The 25,454-nt window shown below is 44.1% G+C and overlaps 1 protein-coding gene across 1 annotated transcript in view; it reads left to right on the forward strand.

Moving 5' to 3' along the window:
- Window positions 1-410: 410 nt before the first annotated feature.
- LOC148526427 (epithelial sodium channel subunit alpha-like) overlaps window positions 411-25,454 on the forward strand; it is a 30,794-nt gene continuing 5,750 nt past the window's right edge. Inside the window, exons 1-10 of the mRNA XM_088470322.1 lie at window positions 411-721; window positions 5,408-5,666; window positions 9,123-9,310; window positions 14,469-14,575; window positions 15,168-15,331; window positions 16,397-16,495; window positions 19,316-19,433; window positions 22,330-22,408; window positions 24,206-24,263; window positions 25,041-25,096. Of these exons, the coding sequence (XP_088326448.1) occupies window positions 411-721; window positions 5,408-5,666; window positions 9,123-9,310; window positions 14,469-14,575; window positions 15,168-15,331; window positions 16,397-16,495; window positions 19,316-19,433; window positions 22,330-22,408; window positions 24,206-24,263; window positions 25,041-25,096 (1,439 nt within the window). The remainder of the gene's footprint in view (window positions 722-5,407; window positions 5,667-9,122; window positions 9,311-14,468; window positions 14,576-15,167; window positions 15,332-16,396; window positions 16,496-19,315; window positions 19,434-22,329; window positions 22,409-24,205; window positions 24,264-25,040; window positions 25,097-25,454) is intronic.

The raw sequence follows: 25,454 nt of genomic DNA on the forward strand, positions 1-25,454 counted from the left end.
TGACAGGCCCAAACAGCGCCCCCTGACCTGTGGTGCCCTGTGCGATGGCACCGGCCGCACTACCCTAGCTACGGCCCTGCCCATCACAACTGTTGGGAGCTTATTCCATGCATGCATGATGCATCTATATACAGTACCTTTCTGTAAAACACTGCATTAACCCAAGCATATAAAGACAAATAAATGTAAAAGGCAGCCTTCTGACAGGTGTATAGTTTCCAAACATATTTACACATTATGCATGATAACCAAAACAGAATAATCGCAATTCATGGCATGTACCGTTATCTTCATTATGTAGGCATAGAATGTATTGATTATTGTTTAGAATGAGGCTGTGTGTGTGTGTGTAAGTGTGTGGTTCCCTATGGATCTTTATACTCTCTCTTTTGTGTCAGAAGATCCTCGATATGGAGTCCACAGACACAGAAAAGAAAGAAGAAGGCTGGATTGACTTTTATGAGTCCTTCCAGGACCTGTTTGAATATTTCTGTGATAACACCACAATCCACGGCACCGTCCGGCTGAACTGCTCCAGAAGGAATGCCATGAAGACCAGTTTCTGGGTTGTGCTTTTCTTTTGCTCTTTTGGAATGATGTACTGGCAGTTTGGAGCAACCATCCATGACTACTGGGCCTACCCCACCAACTTAGCCATACTGTTACAGTCAAAGCAAAATATATTTCCAGCTGTGACCATCTGCAATCTTAACCCTTACAGGTATGTCATTCACAGTGTGACAAGCAGAGCCACATTTGGCAGGTGCAGTAGGGTTTAATGTATATCCACCACGGCACCACCTACAGTGGATAGAGGCAGCATTTTGCTGCTGGAACCATTACTGTATTAATTTTAAGTTGCTAGGAACTATGGCAAAAAGGGGGATTTAGAGTTGGACAAAACCCCTTTTTCTTTTAGAACACTAAGGGCCCTATTTGTAAACGAACGAAAAATTTTGTCTAGTATCACTGTGTTACAAACGAAAATGCCACTAATATTTATCAATACTTACCCCTCCGGCAAGGTCCCGTGAAGTCCTCATCGGCGAGGTCCTCCGCTCAGCTGCTGGTAGCCTAACGAAAGTGTAATGTGCATGCATGACTGTCCGTCTGCGCATGTGCATGATGGGGATCTGAATATGCTAATGTTAGCAAAGATCACCCGAGCATAAAGACACCCACTGCTGCCTTCTCACCTGCGTGCAACTACACATGACTACTTAAACATCGGTACCATCGAAGTTCATCGGCGGCCATTTTACCCTTGCGGCAGGTCTGACCTGACGCAGGCCAGGGAGCTCTTTGCCACGCAGAGCAGCGTATGCAATTGTAGTGGCTAATTTATGCACGCCATTCAAACGGCCAGGCACGCCTGCGTTTCGCTAACCACCCCCTGTCCACACCCCCAAACGCTCACTTAATGTCAATCAATATGCAATAGACCTCCGTGCACTGCGTGAACGCACAGTGGACGCACTGCTGCCTACGCGCACTGCGATACATATACATGCGCTATGGCAAATCACTTGATCTGCATGTGATTTGCAGTTGCGTTCATCTCTGAATCAGGCGCTGAGTGCGTAAAGGTGTCACATAATTACAAAATATTCAGGGGGAGATCTACTAAGCTATTGAAAGTTATAAGTTGGAAAGTGATAAACTACCGGCCACTCAGCTCCTAACTGTAATGCTACAGGCTGTGTTTGAAAGTGTTGGAAGTAACTGCAAATACTCCTGTCAAGAGAAGTATCTGTTGTAGGGCTGGACCCCTGGAGCAATGATTTGTTACCTCCCTCCCAAAAGTGATCTAAGCAGTAATGCTCATAGTCTGGGCTGGTTGCCACTAATGAAGGAAAGGAAGTGTGGGGTTTCCCTAAAAAAGTTGCAACCAGCGCCACTATATGGCAGGTCGGGCTGCTTACGCTATAACAGGGAAACAGAAACCTACAGCATAACATACCCCTGTCATAGTCGGACAGGGCAGAGTTTCCTAGGGAAATCACAATGCAACAAAAATTGCCCCCATTCCTCCCTAGAAAAATACAGCTTTGTGGTTTTTCTCAACTACCTTGTGTGGTGCCCTTGGGTTTCTCATATTTAAACGTAAGTTAATAGCATTTTCTATATTCCACCATTGGTCTCAGCAAGCCCTGGCAGTTTATAGAACTACATGTACCAGCATACCCATGGCTGCCAGAGCACTCTTGAACTTGTAGAAACGTTGCTGTTCCTAGCATCCTTTAGAACTGGGACCTGTAGTGTCAACTAGAAAAGTACTGCAAAAATGTATTTTGTTTTTTAAATAAGACACCATGGGTAATACAGGACCACTTGTCAACAAATCCACCAGAAAGCCCCTCACGTTCCAGGAATCAAGGGAAAGTTATCCCACATTAGCAGCATACCCTCTTGCATTTTTGCAAGCGCAACACTATATTAGCTCAGTTGTACGGGTTTTTTCAAACTTGGATTCAGACTTGGATCTCTGACAACAAAAGCCATTTCCATAATTTATACTCTTCTTCATCCCGTATTTATACCTGATAATTCTCATACAAGCCTTGCACCTTGGCTAGCCCGATTTCCTCATTTGACAGCAGATGATTTAATTCGATCTCATGATAAAGCCTGTACATTGATGCCTTACTCCCCTTATACTGCAATGTTTTTAAATATCCTACATAGAGCCTATTTATCTCCCCATAGGAGTTTCTTGATAGAATCCTCACCAAATTCAAATTGTTATAAATGTGGAGCTCAAACAGCAGATTTGTATCATTGCCTTTGGGCATGCCCCATTATTCATGGTTTTTGGCTTCAAATACGTGCCTACTCCATTGCTAATTTGATTATGTCCCTTTTACGCCGGAATGGACCTTGTTTGGTATAATTCCCCCCAATATTCACATTACGCAAGGTAGCAGACGCCTATTATTGGCATTAAGTGCAGCGGCTTGTAAGGCTGTTCTACAAACCTGGATAAACTCCTTCCCACCCTCACTTTCTCTTTTTAAAGCCAAGTTACATTACTTGTTTAGAATGAACTGGGTTGAAGTCATTTTAGATAAACTGAGAAATTCTTCCTTATGTGGGAGAGTTATATAGACACTTTCCACCTCTATGCGTTCCCAAATCCACAATAGTCTGCAGAACTCGCCCTGGTACCTGTTACAGCTTGCAGCTAATGACCCTCCGATAAGATTGCAGCATTGATTTTTCTTTTTAGCAACTTCTTATATATACATTCAGTGGAGTGTGGGGGGGGGTTGGAGGATGGCGAGCTATCTAGTTTATCTATTTATAATTCTACTCTGTCTTTACAATAATTTGTTGTACTATTCTAATTCTCTTATGTATAGAAATTATTTTATGCATAAATAGAGCCTATTGGTTCCTCTCTTTGCTGTTCGGATAATATCATATACTATTTGCACTATTGTACAACTTTTGTGATCATTGTATTTGTATTATTGTTTATTGAAATGTCTATAAATGTGACGCTTGATGCTTCAATAAAAAAGTTTTGTTAAAAAAATAAATAAATAAGACACCATATAAAATATCCTCCCTACATGCCACCACTCCACTGGGAGCACCAGTGACCACCCAGAAATAATTTAGGAAATAATTAGTCAACAGTTTTTAATAATTAATGTAAAAAAAAGTGCTTCTCTTCTGTCCCGAGTTTACAGAGGAGGGAGGGAAACTACATGGTGCAAAATGTACTGCACTACCTCCTGCTCTGATTGGATGTGCTGCACTACCTCCTGCTCTGATTGGATGTACTGCACTACCTCCTTCTCTGATTGGATGTACTTCATGACCTTCCTACGCAGAGGAAGTCATGTGATTCCAAAGCTGGCTTTTCCTGTCTTTTTCTCTGCTTTATGACATAAGAAGAGAATAAGCCAGAACTGGGGCCAGTGGCATATTTATCATGGGTGTATAACGTGCTGTACACATGGAACCATAGGTCCAGGAGATACACCCAGCACTGACCGAATCGCCACTCTGGCTGTCCGTGACAGCCCTCATCCCTATACTCATTCCGTGGCACCATGTTTCCTGTGATATATTCAGTAAGATGATTCCGCACAGGAGCAGCAATGACTCTGGCACTCTGCATGTTGCCATGCCATCCTAACTGATGGTTGGATAGCCTTTGTTCATTGCCACAATCATGTTTTATTTACAGACCGCAGACAGAGCATGGACAGAGTTTTCTTCTATAGTCCATCCAATGTTTATATAGACTGCCTAGAGCAGACCTGGCCAAAACGTCGATCACGATAAACCGCTCACTGGTCATCAGCAGGTAGATCGTAGCCAACCTAACAACTCCTGGTCACTAACAAATGTCTGACAGCTTCTGGGGCCTCAGAAGCCCAGTGGTGCAGTGCGCAAGTGACAACATGACATCACACATGATGAGAGGAGCCTATCATATTGCGCTGCTGATCAGATGCAGTCAGAACCCGTCAGGCAGTGTATGGCAGCAGGCACCCCAAGCAGTCAGCCCAGCTGTTACACAGCAAGAATTCCAAGCGGTCACAGAGCAAGATTGAAGATTTGTCAGCAGAGGCGTCCGGTCCGATGACACCCGGTGCACACTCTGACTGCCCCAGTGTCCCTGCGTGCCGCCTAAAGTGGCCTCGTGACGATTCTGATGACGTCAGTTCGGGGGCAGCCCAGCATACTAGGCTTCCCCAGGAGACTGGGCTGTTGGCTCCTTTTCTATGACAAGAGTCGGGTGCTGCAGGGGAATGTCACATTGCAGCACCTAGCTCCTGTCACTGCATTTTGGTGTCAACCCCTCCAAGGGTGACACTCGGGTGCGGCCCACATTATTATTGTTGCTATTATTAAATAATAATAATGCACACATTAAAATAGCCTTAATAATCATTATTATTAATAAGGCTATTTTTTAATGTGTGCGTTATCATTTGTGCTATTATTTCATGTGGACATTGTTATTGGTGCTATTATTTCATGTGGACATTGTTATTGGTGCTATTATTTCATGTGGACATTGTTACTGGTGCTATTATTTAATAGCACCAACAATAATTTACACCTCAACACATTGACGATAGTAGATCACCACTAAGTAGGTAAACAAAAAGTTGATCCCATGTCACAAATGTCCATCCACCCCTGGCCTAGAGTGTAGCACCTGCACTTGTTAGCAATCTATAACAATTTAATTTTCAAACCCTGATGCTGCGTTCACTTTCTTGCAGACAGATGTTATACCTTGAGCGAGGATGTTTCCTCATTGGGTTTAGATGATCAGAAGATCTCATTGCTTGGAGATGAAAAATAAATTGAGAGAGAAAAAGTCAGTTGTTAGATAGCAGAATTGTACAATGTGTTTGCTGAACAGATGTCTGCTGTCTCCTCCTAGGTTTGATCAGGTTAATGAGTATCTTAACCAGTTGGATCACTTGACAAAGGAAACACTGAGCTCGCTGTATGGTTTTAATGCATCCCTGCATAAAAACACGGACAATGAGATTGTAGATCTTGCAAGCATTCTGGAAAGTGTAAATAGCAGCGACAATGGAAGTTTTCGACTAGATAACACAATAGTGCTGGAAAGACTGGCAATAAACGATCCACACCAAACTGTCCCCGGGAAGAAGCACAAAGTGGGATATAAGCTGGTAAGGTAAAGAGCTGCATACATTCATTTATTCTTATGAAGTTTAGATAAGTCTAAATCTTTATAAACATGACCATAAAAGATACACATGTACAGTAGAAATGATTATATTACTATGACAATAATGTAAATGACTTTCAGCATGAAATAAAAATACAAACTGTTACAGCTATATAAGCTATAAATTATTACAGATTTGAGCAGGATCCAGCTGGCAATTAAAGTTACTTGAGGATCAGATAAGGTCATCTTTAGACTCTACAGTAAAGGTGGGTACACACTAGCCGATACATCGCCCGCTCCAATGGATCGGGCCGACATATTGTCCACGTCGACAAATGTGTACGCACTATGCCCGACAATGTGCACTCCTGCTGAGTCGTTCATCGCATTGACAGACCGAGCCTACATTAATTTGATGAACGACCCCATGCTTGTGGAGTCAGTCGGTGTCTGACATATCGGGCAGGAGGTCACTTCATTGTGCAGTGTGTTCCGGCCACTCGGGTGTCACATAGAACACGCAAAAGAGTGTACCCTGCTTAAGACCGGTATAATTAATGGAGGGCGCAGTATTTTAGTCTTCCAACTGTCCTTAGGGAGATCCAGAAAACATGTCCGGGGGAATATAAATTAGCGTGGAAACCATTATTCCAAGCTATGAGTTCATCTAAGCTTCCCTATTGCTACCACTAGGACTGGTCACCAACAGATCCTCCACCCATCACAAATGTAAAAGTACATGGGAAATATTTGCAAAAAACTCCTCTCAGTACCATGTAAGGGGCCTATCCATTACATGACTTTCTGAACGATGCGACCAAAACCAGGTTTTGGTCGGAACGTTCAGAAAGTCGTCTAATGGATATCCAGCAAGGACCAGCGATGCGCGTGCACACTGGGTCCTGTGGAACATGCCTGTCAACCTGATGACAATCATCAGGTTTGGCATGTTCTCAGATAGGTCGGTCTCCTGCACTGAATGACGTTCAGTGAACGCCGTTCAGTGTGGGCACCGCACCTAGGCGACCTGAAGGACTGAACGCTAGTCGTTCAGTTTTTCAGGTCGCCTAATGTAAAGGCCCCTAGGACTTGGAGTCTTTACATGTACGTTCTGAAATGGCTACCAGCAAATATCACTCTATATTGCATATTTTGTAGCCATTCAGGAAAACGTACCTGTCCCGCGCTGTCCTCCGATAAATGACCCATCTGCGATTCTGGTGAGCCTTGCGGTGAGTGAATTACTGCTATTCTGGTAACTGCTGTTTGCACTGCACATGTGCCGGCAGTTCCACTTACAACAGACCGATAGGACAGAGCAGCGGTGGAGGCACAGTGAGCTGTAGGATGGCAGGTCACTTCACTAATATACAGTACATGCAAGACAGAGTAGGGTGAGAGCAGAGTGAGGCGGCCATGTGAGGGTAGGGCCAGCTGACAGTCAGCAGCGACCCGGCATGTAACATATGCCGCGTCACTTCTATATACAGTAAGGGAACCTCTCTACTTCAGTGGAGTGCTCAGTGTCCCGAACACACGGGAGCAGGGGCAGAGTAGGGCCCCTCTGATCATCTGCTATAAAAGAAGGGGGCAGAAAATAAAGAGAACAAGAAGGATGCTTTCTTCCCTCAGGAGGCTCTTTACACCATTCTGACATGGCAAATGTTTTTTGAGAAGTGAAACACTGAGTTTTTCTGTGCATCCCTGAATTGCTCTCCGCATACTACTGTTTGGGGAAGCGATATGTACACTCTTCAGGGGCACCACTTGAGATATCTGAGATTTCTCCATGGTAACCCCTTCTATGAATTGGATGAAGCAGTGATCACTGAAAAAGGGATTTTCACTGCTACATGAATAGACCCCTCTCATTGGCAAATGCAAGGGGTTTCCGGTTGCCTGGAAACCCCCCTCCTTCAGTCCACATCATGACTACAAAAGTGCTGCATGTTCTCCTCAGTATCACAAGTGAAATAATTAGCACCACCTGTGGATCTTTTAACAAGTGTCAGCCAGTAATTAATAAACCTGCGCACTAACTAGGAGATCTGAAAAACATGCACTGTTAGGTGTGCACTGCTTTAGACCAGCTATAGGGTTAATTATTAATACTGTTATCCAGTGCATAAGGTGACCCAGGGCTGTAGAGAGCCATTTTGCTCCCATGCTATGGAATGATGGCCACATATGAAATATTGCACAGGTTCTCAAACTCTGTCCTCAGGACCCCAAACAGGGCATGTTTTCCATGTCTCCTCACAGAATCACAAGTGAAATATTTAGCTCCACCAGTGGAACTTTTAAAATGTGTCAGTGAGTAATGAATACACCTGTGTACCTGCTAGGTGACCTGGTAAATGTGTGTAGAGTTCTGAGGACCTCTAGCTTATTGTGTTCGCTGGTCCTGTGTATGTATGATCATATAACCTGGTTAAGTGCTAATCATGCCCTCTTCATGGACTGGCCATACTCACGCATTTGGAAACCCCCCTCGGGAAATTTTGTGTTTGCCCCTGTCTCTGTGAGGCAACACAGGAAAAGGGCAGAAAATGTCTGCCTACAGAAGATGATGTTACCTGCAATTGCGCCTGTTTGGCCACAATGCTCATTTCCAAATTGCCTTAATACAAGAGATATGCACAACCATTTGCAGGAAGATGGGCCGAGATAGTAATGTGCAGTCATTCCCGGCGATTGTGGCCTCGTCCCATCTGCATGACATCATGTGGATGGGGGCGTGGCCTGCACAGGGCATCGGGACCCACAGTTACTGCGCTTTCTGACAGTGCATGGTAATGACAGATAATTGGTCGGTCTGTCTGTCTTATGGTGAGTTTAAGCTCATAGTGTATGGCCAACATTAGACCAAAAAATACAAGAAAAATTGTCTGTAAAATTAAAATATAAATTTTGTTGAGCACTTGTTAATATAAAGATGATGTAATAAAATAACAGAAAGTGTCTGTTGAAAAGAAAGAGAATTGTGAAAATAAAATATTTATCAGCTGCGTGCCAGTCTCCTGTCTACCCTTTATTTAATCCTATAACTCAGTAATGTTACAATCCAACCATAGTCACAAATGATCTTATTACCTCTGAACATATTTATTATGTTGGTATCACGCTAAACTTTATGTGACCAACATTATTGCTAAGGCATTTGTATATACTGTATACTCCATTCATTTCTTTATGAACAAATATGTCTTTATAATATGGCATTAATGTTTCTTTACAAACTCTATACAGTATGTTGTGTGTTATGTGTATATAGATTCCAAAATGTGTATACCTATCTTTTTAGTACTCATAAACTGGATTAATCATTTTTTGTGTGTTCACATATTTCAAAGCACTACAGTGACAGTCCCTTATGGCGAATGAATTAAAAGACCCACAAACTATGGTCACTACATTCAGATATCTGTATTATTCTCGTGTTCTACCCTAACAGTGCAATTCCTCTGGTGAAGACTGCTACTACCGTTCCTTTTGGTCAGGAGTGGATGCATTACAGGAGTGGTACAAGTTCCATTTCATGAACATCATGTCCAAGATTCCTCTAGTGCTTCAAATCCCTGATGAGAAGTTTATGGAGAAGTTTATTTTAACATGTGATTTCAATGGGAACCCTTGTCACAGGTTTGTTCATTAAAAATTCCTGTTCATTGTTTTATGTAAAGATGAATCTATAACCTGCCTGAACATTTGCAAACATCTCTGTACAATGCTGGCAGCGGATGATTCAGCAGGATATAGGGACCCATTTATCAAGTATATTTGAAGTATAATCCCCAAAAACACCAGTTTTTGGGGTTTGCTTCAAATATTAAGTATCCCCCGGATGTACTAAGGAGGTACCGCAGCAGGTATCTCTGATACCTGTAGTGATCCCTCCATTACCGCTGACGATGTATTCCAGATATTGCCCCTGCAGCTAACGCCATCTGAAGGTGGCATTAGCCGCTGTAGACTATGGGCTACAGCGTGCATAATTAGCCAGCGGAGGGATCCCCCGAAACCCTCCCCGACTATGGCGGCTGTGCATGTGCAGCACTATCTGCACTGGCCGGCAGCTCTCCCTGCATGTCCGGATGATACATCCGGACGCTTTGATTGCATTTTGCAATGTGATCATTGGCGGTACTGGCATGTAGTACCAAAAGCGATTATCAGTAAATGGGCCCCATAAAGAGCAGCAATTATAGGGAATTAATTCAAACATATAGGACCTGCGACAGAGTTTCACACAAATCTGCAACCTGTATATATTTTGTAATTGATAGTATCTATGTAGCACTTACCCGACCACGCCCCCTCTGCGCAACGTCATGATGTCATACGCTCAGGGGGCATGGCCGGCACAGGGCTTTTGGAAGCCCTGTTACGGCACTGAGTACACTTAGCCACGTGCAAGCACCCTGTTTTGCCACCCACTTACACCCACTCAGCAGCAGCAGAACATTATTCTTTGTAAAGAACAAGCAAAAAACAAAACATTGAATATGAGGTAATGCAATCTATTTTTTTAAAATGATAGTATTTTTTCCGAACAGTGGTATTTGTCTCTTGTGCTATTTCTGGGAGCCGTGACTCAGACTATTGTTACTGTTATTTCAGTTTAAGTTTTTTATTCAATTTTCCTCATTGATGTGTTATTAGAAACCAGGTACATTCCTGTATTTATTGTCTGTGATATTTCATATTACAGTAAAGTCCTTCATGTAACAGGTCACTGGTATTGTGTGACATTCAGAAGATTAAACATAATGCACATAAACTGAGATAATGGAAAATAACTATACAATATACAGTCATGCTGCATTGTGTAGTGAGCATGAGATTTGTACAGATGTGGGAAGGGATATTGATCTCTTTTATGGCTGTTCTCACGGTTACATATTACGGTTATATGTTAAGGGGGAGATTTATCAAATCTTGGAGAGAGATAAGTGAAGTTGCTCATAGTCACCAATCAGCTTTTAACTCTCCCCAAGATGTAATAAATCTCCTCCCTTATTTATCACCGAGTTTTATCATTCACAAGGAGTGATAAAACTTGTTGTGTATGATAAATGGTGCTCCAGCCAATCAGCTCCCAACTGTCAGTTTTCAAACAGATGACAGTTGGGAGCTGATTGGCTGGAGCACCATTATCATCGCAGCGAGTTTTATCACTCGTTGTGAATGATAAAACTCATTGATAAATAAGACTCTAAAGATCTTAAAACATTGTATCTGAGGACCACACACCATGTGGCAGCCGTTTTCTTGATTGGACCTCTCTTAATGAAAATGCAGCCTGACATTCTCTAAGAACTAGTGATGCCGCTGAGGCATGAGGTAAAACATGATTTTGCTAAATACTTGAATTGCCACGGTGAATATTACTTCCATAACATCTCAGCACTGAGGTCGTGGGTTTGATTCCCACTATGGCCCTAACTGTGTGGAGTTTGTATATTCTCCCTGTGCTTGCGTGGGTTTCCTCCGGGGGCTCCGGTTTCCTCCCACACTCCAAAAATATAATGGTAGTTTAATTGGATCCCAACAAAATTACCCCTAGTGTGTATGTGTATGTGAGCATGTGGTAGGGAATATAGATTGTAAGCTCCACTGGGGCAGGGAATGATGCGAATGACCAAATATTCTCTGTAAAGCGCTGCAGAATATGTGTGCGCTATATAAATAACTGGTTATAAATAAATAATAAATTATTTCATCTTATTTACTAAGCTTTGGAGATATCTATTTTTCATACCCTTTCTTTGTAAATTCACATAAACCATAACTAAAGGTGCACATAGACGATGAGATGTTAAGCAATAACTGGATTGTTTTAGACCTGATTGCAAATGATAGCATATACAGGTACAAGGAAAGTTGGGCAATTCCATTGATGCCCATCAGTACTAGTTGTGCCCACTGAGATTTGGCTCATGATCTGTCTGATTTTGCCACATATTTGTTTGACCAAATTGGATAAAGATCTGGCTACTCATCCAGATCTTCCCATGTAAGGACACTTTTACTACATGGAACAACAAACGCCGCACTAAACAGCAGTACACCGACTGTTATCATCTACAGTATATTTTACCTGAAGGCTCATTTGTACATTCTGTGGAGAAATGTATCCATAAAAATCTCCAGTGTAAACTGCACCCAAAAGAACCATTATTTGGAAAGAGAGGGCCAGGGAGCTTTGACCCAGTGGTCTTTAGATGGCGTTACCCAGTAGAAGCCTATGGGCTTGTTATAAGGTTTCTTCTAAGAGGGATCCAATAGGATCCCTCCGAGAGTCCACTGTGGTAGTGCACACCGTTTTGTGCATGCGCAGAGAGACTTCTGGGTAACAAACCAGGCAGTCTCGCTAGCATCTAGGTATTGCATCGGGAGATAAGTACACGCCGGTGTAATTAACGCCGATATGTACCGGATAAGAGGTGGGATGTACTGCATTGCAGATGCGATGCTTAGTACACCCCGCCCAGTGTATGTATGGGGTGTACACATGGCCAGGCCCGCCATGAGCTGCAGTGGGCCCGGGTAACAGGGTGTGGCTTAATCGCGGGAGGCATGGCCACGCCCCCTTCCCGAAAAAATAGATAAATTTGCAGACGTGCTGGGGAGGGGGGGCGTTCTGAGCTCCCTCAGCCCTGCTCAAAGCCAGGGGGCGCGATCAGCGTGATCACATGGCACTGGCTACACCTACACCGCACTGGTCACAGCTCCCTCCTCTCACCATAGGCCGTGATTATTTTCACCCTCAAAATCTGGCCCTGATAATAATAAGTATTTAAACAATAATTCAGAGTGAAGGCTGCAAATAGATGTATCAGTTAAACAGACTATAATATACGCCTTCTCAGAAATAACAGAATGTGGTAAAAGGACCCATGGATTGACTTATTCATTGTAATTAGGTTATTCTGATAAACCAAAATACAAATATTTTCCAACTTCTGTGTTATCTTATTTGGCACTTACAAGACAGCACAGACTTATGAAGTAAATAAACATCAGGTCACATGGGTCTACTTCTTTATTTTAAAATTAGGAGACACTATTATATATTTTGCACTGGGGCTTATTGCTGTCTTAATTTGCCACTACAGTGCATCCGGAAAGTATTCACAGCGCTTCACTTTTTCCACATTTTGTTATGTTACAGCCTTATTCCAAAATATAATAAATTCATTTTTGTCCTCAAAATTCTACACACAATACCCCATAATGACAACGTGTAAAAAGTTTTTTTGAGATTTTTGCAACTATAATAAAAAAACAAAAACTAAGAAATCACATGTACATAAGTATTCACAGCCTTTGCTCAATACTTTGTTGATGCCCCTTTGGCAGCAATTACAGCCTCAAGTCTTTTTGAATATGATGCCACAAGCTTGGCGCACCTATCTTTGGGCAGTTTTGCCCATTCCTCTTTGCAGCACCTCTCAAGCTCCATCAGGTTGGATGGGAAGCGTTGGTGCACAGGCATTTTCAGATCTCTCCAGAGATGTTCAATCGGATTCTAGTCTGGCCTCTGGCTGGGCCACTGAAGGACATTCACAGAGTTGTCCTGAAGCCACTCCTTTGATATCTTAGCTGTGTGCTTAGGGTCGTTGTCCTGCTGAAAGATGAACCGTCGCTCCAGCCTGAGGTTAAGAGCGCTCTGGAGCAGGTTTTCATCCAGGATGTCTCTGTACATTGCTGCATTCATCTTTCCCTCTATCCTGACTAGTCTCCCAGTTCCTGCTGCTGAAAAACATCCCCACAGCATGATGCTGCCACCACCATGCGTCACTGTAGGGATGGTATTGGCCTGGTGATGAGCGGTGCCTGGTTTCCTCCAAACATAACATTTCCTCCTGGCATTGACGCCAAAAAGTTCAATCTTTGTCTCATCAGACCAGGAAATTTTGTTTCTCATGGTCTGAGAGTCCTTCAGGAGCATTTTGGCAAACTCCAGGCGGGCTGTCATGTGCTTTTTACTAAGGAGTGGCTTCCATCTGGCCACTCTACCATACAGGCCTGATTGGTGGATTGCGGCAGAGATGGTTGTTCTTCTGGGAGGTTCTCCTCTCTCCACAGAGGAATGCTGTAGCTCTGACAATCAGGTTCTTGGTCACCTCCTTGACCAGGGCCCTTCTCCCACGATCACTCAGATTGCACGGCCGGCCAACTCTAGGAAGAGTCCTGGTGGTTCCGAACTTCTTCCATTTATGGATGATAGAGGCCACTGTGCTCATTGGGACCTTCAAAGCAGCAGATATATTCCTGTACTCTTCCCCAGATTTGTGCCTCGAGACAATCCTGTCTCGGAGGTCTACAGACAATTCCTTGGACTTCATGCTTGGTTTGTGCTCTGACATGCACTTTCAAGTGTGGGACCTTTATATTGAGAGGTGTATGCCTTTCAAAATTATGTCCAAACAGCTGAATTTGCCACAGGTAGACTCCAATTAAGCTGTAGGAACATCTCAAGGATGATGAGTGGAAACAGGATGCATCTGAGCTCATTTTGAGCTTCATGGCAAAGGCTGTGAATACTTATGTACATGTGATTTCTTAGTTTTTTTTTTTTTTTATTAAATTTGCAAAAATCTCAAACTTTTTACACGTTGTCATTATGGGGTATTGTGTGTAGCATATTGAGGACAAAATTTAATTTATTCCATTTTGGAATAAGGCTGTAACATAACAAAATGTGGAAAAAGTGAAGCGCTGTGAATACTTTCCGGATGCACTGTATATGTAAGATTTATTTAACTTCTATAATAATGTTTTTTTTTCCCAACAGAAATTACACACATTTCCATCACCCAACTTATGGAACCTGCTTTACTATAAAAGCTAACCCAGATAACAGTAGCCTTGAGACTACAGTGAAGCCTGGAAAGCAGAACGGTAATTATTCCAATCACCATGAAAAATAAAAATACAATTTCTACAGACATTATAAACAACATGTCGGGTTACAATCTGACTGAAATCTGTGCACCTTTTCGGGCAGAGGATGTTCTACACATCATGTTCTCCATTTTGAGGATGTAAAATAGAATACATCTCTCTCACCTACAAAGGACTTATGACTAACCCAGCCAGGGTGTGTGCATAGCTCATGGAGGGGGTGGTTAGCCCTTTACTATAAAATGGCAGCACACATCCTCCCTCTCAGCTTCACAAGTCCCCCCTCCTATTTGTTGTCCTTTACATTTTATTATTTTGTACTCTTTTTTTGTTTGTTTAATAAATATACAGTTATAGAAATAAGCATGTTATACTTCTTCAATTTTTGTTGTGAACTGTTGGAGTTGGAATGGAAACACATAAATCACAAAATCTTCATATATTAATCCTCAATGACTTATAACTTCCCAAAATGTATGTCAGCTCTGACAACGTTTTATTGTTTTATATAAACAGAGACTTTTTCTTTTATTAAGTAGAAAACACTTTAACACCATTTGCTAACTCCTAACTGTATCTCATTTTTTAGGACTAAGCTTGACGATTTCAACAGACCAAAAGAATAATATGCCAGTTTTGTCTACAACAGCAGCCGCTATGGTCCTGATTCACAACCCTAACCAGCCCCCTCTGGTGGAGCATGAAGGATTTTACATATGGCCAGGCACTGAGATATCAATAGGTATTAGGCAGGTCAGTGATAAATTATATTGTCTGCCTTTAATTATTTTCATATATATCATGGTTTTGACAGCCACTATTATATAACTGCATTCAGTTCTAAATCCTATTTTATAGAACATATGATCTTCTCTATGATGAAGTCTGTAAGCTCTAACCAGGGGATGCGGTCAATATCCCGACCGCTGGGATTCTGGCAGTCAGAATGCCGACACCTGTCAGAATCCTGGCACCAGAATCCCAACTGCTGGAATCAGACCGCTGGAATCCCAGCTGCCGGAATCCCGACCACTGGAATCCAGTACTTTATTTTATTCTTTATACTAGTTAGTTATTATTTATAACGTTACAGAAACAGGAAGAAATCAGTGAAATTATTTAATATACCAATAAAATAAGTATCTACACACTTATCCAGACGGTTGAAGCTACTATAAATGTTGTATCAACGTGTTACTGCATGTGAGTACCAATAAATTTTTTCTGAGTACCTGCATCTTTTTCACAGAAAAAAACTCTGGGTAAATAGCTTTTTTTGGAAATATTTTATGTAACTTTACACTGCCTGGATACAGGGGCGTCGAGAGGGGGGGGGTACTAATTACCCACACCCTTGTTGGAGGGGCCATGGATCTGCTGCCGCCCCCCCTCACTCTTAACTCACCGGCAGCCCAGTACACAGCAGCATGTGCTAGGCTGCACTGCAGTGTGGGGGGAGCGATCACACCCCCCCCCCCCCCTGGTTCTGCGTTGGGCTGAGGAGCTCACAGCACCCCCCTCCCCAGTGCATGGCACTGAAAAAAGTTTTTTTTTCTAAGGGGGTGTGGTCATACATCTGCGATAAGGCCACTCTCCCTTTATCCCGGGCCCGGCTGGGCTTTCAACGGGGCGTGAAAGCCCACTGGCTACAGTATTCTCTTAGTAAGCCTGGCTACAGTATTCTCTTAGTAAGCGATGCGCTTTTATTGCATTACATGTGTGAAAGTCAAAGTGATCTATTTTATTTTTTGCATTAGTGCACATACTGCAATGTAATTGTCTACAATTTAGAATCAATCACTTTTACTTTAATTCCAGGATCAGGTGAACCGCTTGAGAGAACCATACAGTGACTGTACAGAAGATGGAAGTGATTTAGACCTCATGCCCCTGTACAATTCATCTTACACACTACAGGTGAGTTCAAGATCCATGTCAAAGGTTTTCCGGAGTGTTGGCTACTGTTCAAACAGCCGGGGCTGGTTTTCAGAATAACAGAGAGACCACTTGGTCAGTACTAAACTAGTACGTCTACAGGGAGTGCAAAAACAATCTTACTTATTTAAGCTCCCAGACTCATGCTAAAAAGTGCTCTTCTGTAGCTACTGGGGCCGAGGCAATTAACAAGATTTCACATTCTCTCAGGAAACTGTAGACAAAGGTGAATGTAGAGCTAATTTATTACTGTATAACTGTTCCAGAATGGACAGCCATGGAGCAAGAGGGAAGGACTAGGAAAATGGAAATGAAGAAGTATTGTAAGGGTATTTCTAGTTTATTAAAGAGAAATACATAATCTTCTAGCTATGGTTTGGTTGAATAGTTGACACAATTAATGTATAGATAGACAAAAGAGCAAAGGACTGAATATATATATATATATGGCTGGTATGCATACATATATTATGTATAGTCTGACAGCTGGCAGACCTAACCAGTCACGTAATTCAGTTTCCCCCAATAATATGTAAGGGGCACTGGACCTGGTTCAGACTCGTTCACTAATGCGCGATCACTCGCTGCCGGGCGATTGTTGCTCAGTGCGCATGCGTATAATTCGCAGTGCGCATGTATAAGCAAGTCATTGCGATGGGGAATCGTCTGCTCGTAGCACAAAGCCGGAGAGCTATTTTGAGTGACAGTGCCGTTTTTGGGTGGTTATAGGGGAAGGTGCTTGTAAACGGGGGAGTGGTTTTGCGGACGCAGGCGTGTCAGGCCAACAAAACGCTGTTTAAAGGCCGTGCATAATTAGTAAAATGGTGTCATTGTACCCGTCACCTGCATGTATTTCAGCCAGCACTGATCCCTGTGCTTGCGGCGGGGTAGGGCTACTTCAAGGGCTGCGAGCAGCTCCGATGGCTCTCGATGTTACCGATTAATCCAACAATTCCAGGAGATGACGTGTGTTGCGAGGTGAAAGGGGGTGTCTTTATACACTAGCGAGCGGTCAGTGCAGTAGCTTGGTAAGACACAGAGGGCGTCCTTACGCCACACAGTGCGAGCGTGGAATTTGAATATCTGGCCCCTTTTTGCCAGCGAGCGCCTGCATCTTGCAAGCCGGTCTGAATGAGCTCCACTATCTCCATTAACCTAAGAGTCAACTCCACATGGTCAGTAAAGTAACACCATATAGCACTGTAACACATGTAATCAATCTAATCCTGTGTGCTATGCATAGGTAGCCTCAACAGCTTCAGAATCAGATCACTCTCTTGATAAATCAGCATAAACCCAGGCAGCCTATGGACACACATTTTGTGCTCAGTGCCAGCTCTCTGTGCTGCCAAACCTTATAGTTAAATATCTTTGGTGACCTCTGCAGCCTGTCATATGCTTTCAACATGGCTGCCCCTACAACATGGGTACGCTTATCAAGTCAGAGCCGGCCCTAGCCAAATTAGTGCCTTAGGCAAGATTTTGGGTGGTGCCCCCCTCCCCGTGGGATTCTGAAAAGGGGTGTGGCCTAACGGAAGATGCCCTCACCCAGCACAGCACCTCCCTATCCCAGCACAGTGTCAGCACCCACCCTCACCCACCACCCCCCACCTAGCAGAGCACCCCGCTCCCAGCAGTGAGCACCACAGCACACTAGCCCTCTCCCAGCTCCAAACTTACTCTACCAGGAGAGCTGTCCGACTCAAGGTACAGCAAGCCTCAGGCGGCGGACCTGCTTTTCAGGTCTCAGGCAGGCAGGCAGGCCGCAGCTATGTATGATAATTGCTTGAGGCGGAGCCCAGAACCGTGAGGTGTGATTCACTACTCCGAGCTCCGCAAAGGCCCATGGTGCAGCAGCCCTCCCGCGACCATTTACTTATAGTCATGAATGAGCCCCTGCCCTTGCCCAGAGACGGCCTGGTGCTAACCACTAGCGGCCTTTCCATGTGCCCGGCCCCCACAAACTGCCACCGGCTGTTCTGCTGCTGCCCGCTCACTGTTTGCTGCTACCATGGCCGATCGGAGCTGTCAGATGAGCTCCAATTGTGGAAGCTGCACAGCGGCAGTAGCAGCTGCCAGAGTCTCTACCCAGCTGGCAGCAGGTGCCCCAGCAGTGCCTGCACCAAACTGCCACTGCCCCTAGGCATTCCAAAAGCCCTAGTTTGTCTATGCCTAGGGCCAGCTCTGTATTAAGTGGTCTCCATGAAATGTTTTAGGCCCAAACATACCTATTAGCTGACACAAACATGATACGTGTAAGTTTTAGTCTGACCTCCTGGGGAATGTTATGTTCAGTTTAGCTGTTCTGACACTGCTATAAAGCATTTGGACGGTCTGGCCTTGTCCCTCCCACTTTGTGTTGCCTTCTCTGCAGATGTTATCTCTTCAACACTATCTAATGCAACAGTTCATTTGATAGGTTTGTGAGGATGTCACGGGGAGATGTTACGCTGCTCTGATGCTTGTAAAGTTGCTATGGATGAGACGAGGTGCAGTTTATTGCAAAAAATTGCACACAGGGTTATGATGTGACTGTAGGCTAACCTTGCCCCACCTGCACTGCATTTTGGAAATATGAGAAGCCACTGACACTGTGAGTCACAGACAATTGTAGTGACACAATAAAATAAAACAACAGAAGACACATATACAATTATCTTTATTGCATGCATCATTTAAAGATGGACCAGATAAGACCACAATGCAAATATTCAATTTTTCCACTACACTTATGAAAATTAAGATTAAGGTAATAAGTCTGAATATAGCTTTGTATATATTGCTTTTATCTTGTTTTTTTAGGCCTGTCTACAGTCCTGTTTTCAACACAAAATGATAGAACTGTGTGGCTGTGGCTATTACTTTTACCCTTTGCTTCCTGGAATGGAGTATTGTGACTATAATAAGCACCCTGGATGGGGTAAGGAGCAGAACAATTTAGCATGAGACACTGAAATGCAAATTGTTGACATGAAATTGAAACTAATACACTTTACTGGCAGAGCGATCAACTGAGAAGTACATAATAATATAATGGCCTTACCAGGCAGTATTACAAACCCTGCCCCCACATCCTACTGGACCTCCACTGCCTGCAGAAACCTTATAGCTCCCCAACAGCAATCTTTACCATGTTCTAGGGATTAACACAATTGTGGCAACAATTTGTTCAAAGCGAGTTTGGTAGCAGAATAAGCAATTCTACAGAGGTGCTGAGTTCAGGAAACACTGGCCCTCATTCAGAGCCGTATGCTCTGAGCAGAGCGCACGCTCTGAATGAGGGCCACCCTCCATAATTATGGAGCGTCCTCCTGGACGCTCGTATAGCTGTGGGTCACCACCCACAGCCTATACGAGCGTGCAGTTTGATGGCCGCGATGGTCTTGAACATCGCGACCATCGCCACTGCGAGCCGGAGCCTGCGGTTGAGGTTTTCAACCGCAAGGCCCGGAGTGATTTTGGCTCTATCAGAGCCAAAATCACTCCCACTGACATCACTAGTGATGTCAGTGGGCCGGCTTCTGACGGTAGGCGTTCCCTTGGGAACGCCCCCATCAGGGAGGCACGCCCACCAAAGGGGGCGTGCTGTCAATCAACATCGACAGCACGTCCCCTTTGATCAGACACAACGAGCAAAGGAAAGTCCTTCGCTCGTCGCGTCTGGCGCATGCGCACGACGGAGCTCCCGCCGTCGTGCGCATGCGCAGTGCACAACATCAACCCACTTGCGAGCGGACAGCCGCTTGCGAGTGGGTCTGAATCAGGCCCACAGTCTTTCAGTTTGATTATTGTTTCACCATTCTGAATGTACAGTGGCATAAATAACTACATTATAACTGGAATGCATGCTGACCATCCCTACTCCTCCTCCAAAAAAAAGAGAAAACATCAACCAGCCCCACAGCCAGCCGGGTTTCATTGCAACAGGGAGACCACCTAGTCAGCGCAGCGGCGGTGCTTCTACAAGGGTACGCAAAAAAAAGTCTGTGGCCCCCTCCTAGAGCCTACAAGTTCCATGCAGAAAAGTGCTAAAACTATTCTAACACTTTGGGGACTGGGAATGAAAACTTTGCCAGCCCAGTGGTCACGGTAAAGTGGACAAAGATCACTAAGGCCCCTGCCCATTTTATGAAAAAATATAAGTAAATAAATAAACAAACAAACAGATATACAGAATTTTCAACGACACTTTATTTAATTGTCTAGTGCTAGGGTTAGTTATTGATGTGGGGGAAAGTGTGGGCTCAGGACCTCATTCAGAGCCAGACGCTATTTGCGGTCGTTCGTTTGGAAAAAAGGTGTGGTTATTCAAATGAACCGTTCGCTCTTTGCGGTCTGTTCACGCCTCTAGTTCTGAAGGAGCGAACAAAACTTGCGGTTGTTTTTTGGATAACTACGCCCCCTGGCCGCTCGCATCCTACGTCATGTCCGCTATTTATTAGATTAATCGAGTACATCGACCAGCGTATGAACTGCTCGCTATTCTTGTGGTTGGTTTTTCCTACCGCAATCTTGCGAGCAGTTCTGACTATAAAATAACCCAGTGACGTGGTCAATGACGCTGCTGTATTAATTATGCACACCCATAAAACGCCTGTTTTGACCTTTAAGCACACCTGCGTTCGGATCTCCACTCCCCGTTTTCAAGCACCTTCCCATGTTACCACCCACATACGCCTCCTCATGTCACTCAAAATAGCAGGCATTCGCTATTTAGCGACAAATGATTTTCGGCCACACTGACTGGTTCGCGCATGCGTATTACGATCCGTGCGCATGCGCAGTTGGGCAAACATCACTCGGAACGAACTAGCGGCCGCTTACGAGCGGCTCTGAATCAGGCCCTCAGTGCATACCGAGGCACTATACAGCAAAACCAACACACTGGTGACGGGTAGGACATTCACTGACAGTGAGTGTGCTACCTGGCGGCGGTGTGTTTGTTTTAGCAGCCAATAAGAGTCAGACAGATTCTTATTGCTCCGCCTTCCAGCTCCCGCAGTGAGTGAAGGGAGAGACGTCATGACGTCTCTCCAATAGTGCTGAGTGGGACAGGAGCAGGGATTCGGGTAAGTATAGCTTTGTGTGTAAGGGGCACTACTACTGGGGGCATTGTATAAGGAGCACTACTGGGGTCACTGCATAAGGGGCACTACTACTGAGGGCATTGCCAAATTAAGAGAGTTAATTACTTAGCCAGTCTGTTCATATCATCTTTCCAACTTGATATATCTGCCTATCCAATATGTTTGCTTATGCATATGGGGCCTGATTCAGATCTGGACTGACATCACTAGTGATGTCAGTGGGGCTGGACCCAGACGGTAGGCGTTCCCATGGGAACGCCTCAGTCTGGGCAGCCACGCCCACCAAAGGGGGCGTGTTGTCAATCACCATCGACAGCACGCCCCCTTTGGTGCGAGACCCATAACAACGGCTTGGCCATCGTTATTCGGGTCTCGCACATGCGCACGACGGTGCCGTCTCCGTCGTGCGCATGCGCACTTGGGCACCATCGACCCGCTTGCGAGCGCTCAGTGCTCGCGAGCGGGTCTGAATTAGGCCCTGAGTTCAATGATTCTGATTTTGTGTGAGCGGCGGATGTGAGATGCTTTCAGTGGGCGTCTCTAAGCACCGGACGGCAAGTGAGTTATTAGCATATTTTAGCAATAGCGATCCGTCAGAGACGGCGGCTGCGATGGTATTTGCATGCACATCTGAATCAGGCCCATGGTTACGCTGAAGTTTGCATATCACCCTCAGTAGTTCCAGATCTCTGGTTCTTATGATCTTACTTAAATCTCTCTTTATTTTAGGACACTGCTTCTATAGACTGTATGATAAACTGTTAGATCACAGGCTCGTCTGTTTTACCAAGTGCAAAAAGCAGTGCAGGTGAGTAATGGTGCATATACACACAACGATTTTGTTACCAACGATTTTATGAACGATTTTTTGTCAGATTATCGGTCAGATTTTTTAAAGTGTAATGAACGATTTTTTGAACTGCAATTTTTGTAACTTCCCTTAATGAAAATCATTCAGTTGGTCAGTCAGAATGAACTACAAACTACAAACGGGAACGCGCATGAACGATAATCGTTCATCGTTATAACTCAGAAACTGTACGATTTTGTACCATATTGTTATCGATAATCGTTCAAATAATCGTGTGTGTGTGTACATACAGCGATGTAAGTAATGAACGATTTTTGTTGAACGATTTTCGTTCAGTTTTTCCCTTGAAAAAGTGAACGAAAATCGTTTTACAAAGTAGTTGGTTTTACTTTACATAATAAACGATTTTCTGTGTGTTGAAGGAAAAATGTTGCAACTTCTATTGAAAATCGTTCAGTTGGCCAGTCTGACTGAACTACAATCGACAAACGTGAACGCGCATGAGCGATAATTGTTCATCGTTTATCGTTTTACACTGAACGATTTTTTGAACGATAATGACGTCGTTATAGTTAAATCGTTAAAAAAATCGTTGTGTGTGTACGCACCTTAAGAGTTACATTGTGAATGTATGTGTTAATTACCTGTAATGAGCAAATATATCAACACACCAAACAGATGTGTCCACGCTCTTCTTTACCGCTTGTGCGGAAAACGTCATCGCGCCATGTGATTTGCCGCACACACATATGCCACTGTACGCCAGGCCTCAGTAGCATTCGCACCATGCGATCCTATGGATCGTGGGAGTGAACTAGATGCATGCGCCCATTCGTGGGAACGTGACTTGCGGCATATGTGCCGCGGCAAGTCACAGCGGCGGCAAAGATGAGCTTGGACACATCTGTAGTTGCCAACTTTAGTGGGACTCCTTTGTGGAAGAACCTGGAGAAGAAAAGTCCCAAGGGCAACATGTATGTTGTGATTGCGCCAGCATGCCCCTGCCCCCACTGGAAGGTGCCACCATTCAAAGCGGAAGAGTCTGTCTGCTTTCCCCAGATCCTGGGACAGGTCCCCAAAATTTGAGTGTCTACCAGACTTTCCTGGAGAGCAGGCGATTGTGTCACACACAAGACATTCTAACTATAGAGGTAGAGGACACGGGTGCTGAAAGCTGGAAATACATCTATTGTGAATTTAGCTGAGACATTATTGGACAAAGGGCCTGATGTAGCAGTGGACGCTAATGCGATCGCAGCTGCAATTTCACATGGAACACAGCTGCGAAAATATGCTAATGGCTGCCAATGCTCAGCATGCTGCTTTCTCATATCCGTCCAATGTCGCTCTTCTGCGTAAACATTGGTACCATCGGTGCACATTGACCAGTCACACAGCATTTACACCAGGTCTAACCAGCCGCAGACACTGCTGCATATGCAATCGCAGTGGCTAATTTATGCACACCCATAAAGCGGCGTTCATACAGACAGGCACACCTGCATTTCTCCAACCACTCCCCCGTCACCACCCACAAACGCTGACAGCCTGTCACTCATTCTGCGATGTATTCCTTTGTGCGTCCTTAATAACAATGCAATCGCTACACATGTGCATACGGCTTATATGCGTGTGCAATGGCAATCGCTCGATCTGCGTCCGTAATTGTCATCGCTGAATCCGGACCAAGGTGCATGATTACGTCAAACAACCAATTATAAAAGAAATGCAAGATAGTAATTAGATTAGTAAGTGTATTGTACACAGCTGTTTGTAATTCCTTTATCTTCACAGTGAGACAATGTATTACCTGTCTGCTGGGTCTGCGAAATGGCCATCAAATGTGTCCAAGGTAAGTATCATTTACATTGAAATGGTCTATGTCCATTTATTCCCTATGTGGGTCACAGTATTAGTTCTAAGACATCTCAGGAGACATTAATGAAACTTTTTAAAACAGTTATAAGAACTCCTGAGCATGGCATGTTTTGAGGATTTTTTTGTAGTTATGACCACAGGCTGTGAGTCAGTAATTATCCCAACTACTCCACAAAGGCCCAAAGGTAATACATGGTAAAACTTTAGCACTCAAATACTGTAGTTGATGAATATTTTCCTAAAAGGTATAAGAAGAAGGGTGAATCATTCTCCGATCTCTGATTGATCATCCAGTTTGCCAAGTCTTTACCAATAATAGTTATGGGAGATAGGATGGGAGGAGTATAATGGGGGAGGGGTTGTGCAATTGCATAAAGTATGAAGCCATGATTCGTGACAATGTAAAGTGTGGAGCAGGAACACGATGATGTAATACAACGTGAATCCCACCCACCTCACTCGGGGTGTGAGCGGCATGTGAGAGTCTGGGAGAGCCACCCTACATTTGTGAGTCTCCCTAACAGTCTAAGAGAGTAAATAATAATGCTCCATATTTAAATTAATAGATAAAAGAGACTTAAATATCTATTTTGGTACAATTTCTTCAATCACCTCACAGCTTCTGAAGTAGTGTCTGGATATAGAATGAAGTACTACCTAAGGCAGTATGTTCATTTAAAATCTTATTTATGATTTTATATTACATTAGAGTAAAGTAGTAACCACAGATTTTTCTTACTCTCTGATGCAGGGATGGGTCATGTCAACATTGTCCAGTCGCCATGATTTCAACAGCAGTAGCAACAGGTAAGACATCTGGGGCAAGGTGGTAAACTGATGTCCCCTAGCCGTCAACTGTAACCAAACTAAGCTAAAATTGATGACACCCCCTGCTGCATTTGCGATCCCAGCACTGCGACTGAGGTCGCAGGCTGTGATCACCATCGCGACCATCGGTGGTTGATGGACACGATGGGGGACGGCCTCAGGCTGGCTGGCTTGCGAGCCCAGAAGACTGCATAGGTCCACGCAGTCTCTGGTCTGGCCACTCCCAGAAAACGGGGCTAACACACCCCGTTACCAGGAGCGCAGGCCGCCCCCCCCCTTAAATGCCTCTGCCTGTCAATTAGGCAAAAGCATTAAAGGGCTTACATGAGATTGAATG

This window comes from Taudactylus pleione, unplaced genomic scaffold (genome assembly GCF_031769625.1).
Source record: "Taudactylus pleione unplaced genomic scaffold, aTauple2 ptg000097l, whole genome shotgun sequence".
NCBI lineage: Eukaryota > Metazoa > Chordata > Amphibia > Anura > Myobatrachidae > Taudactylus > Taudactylus pleione.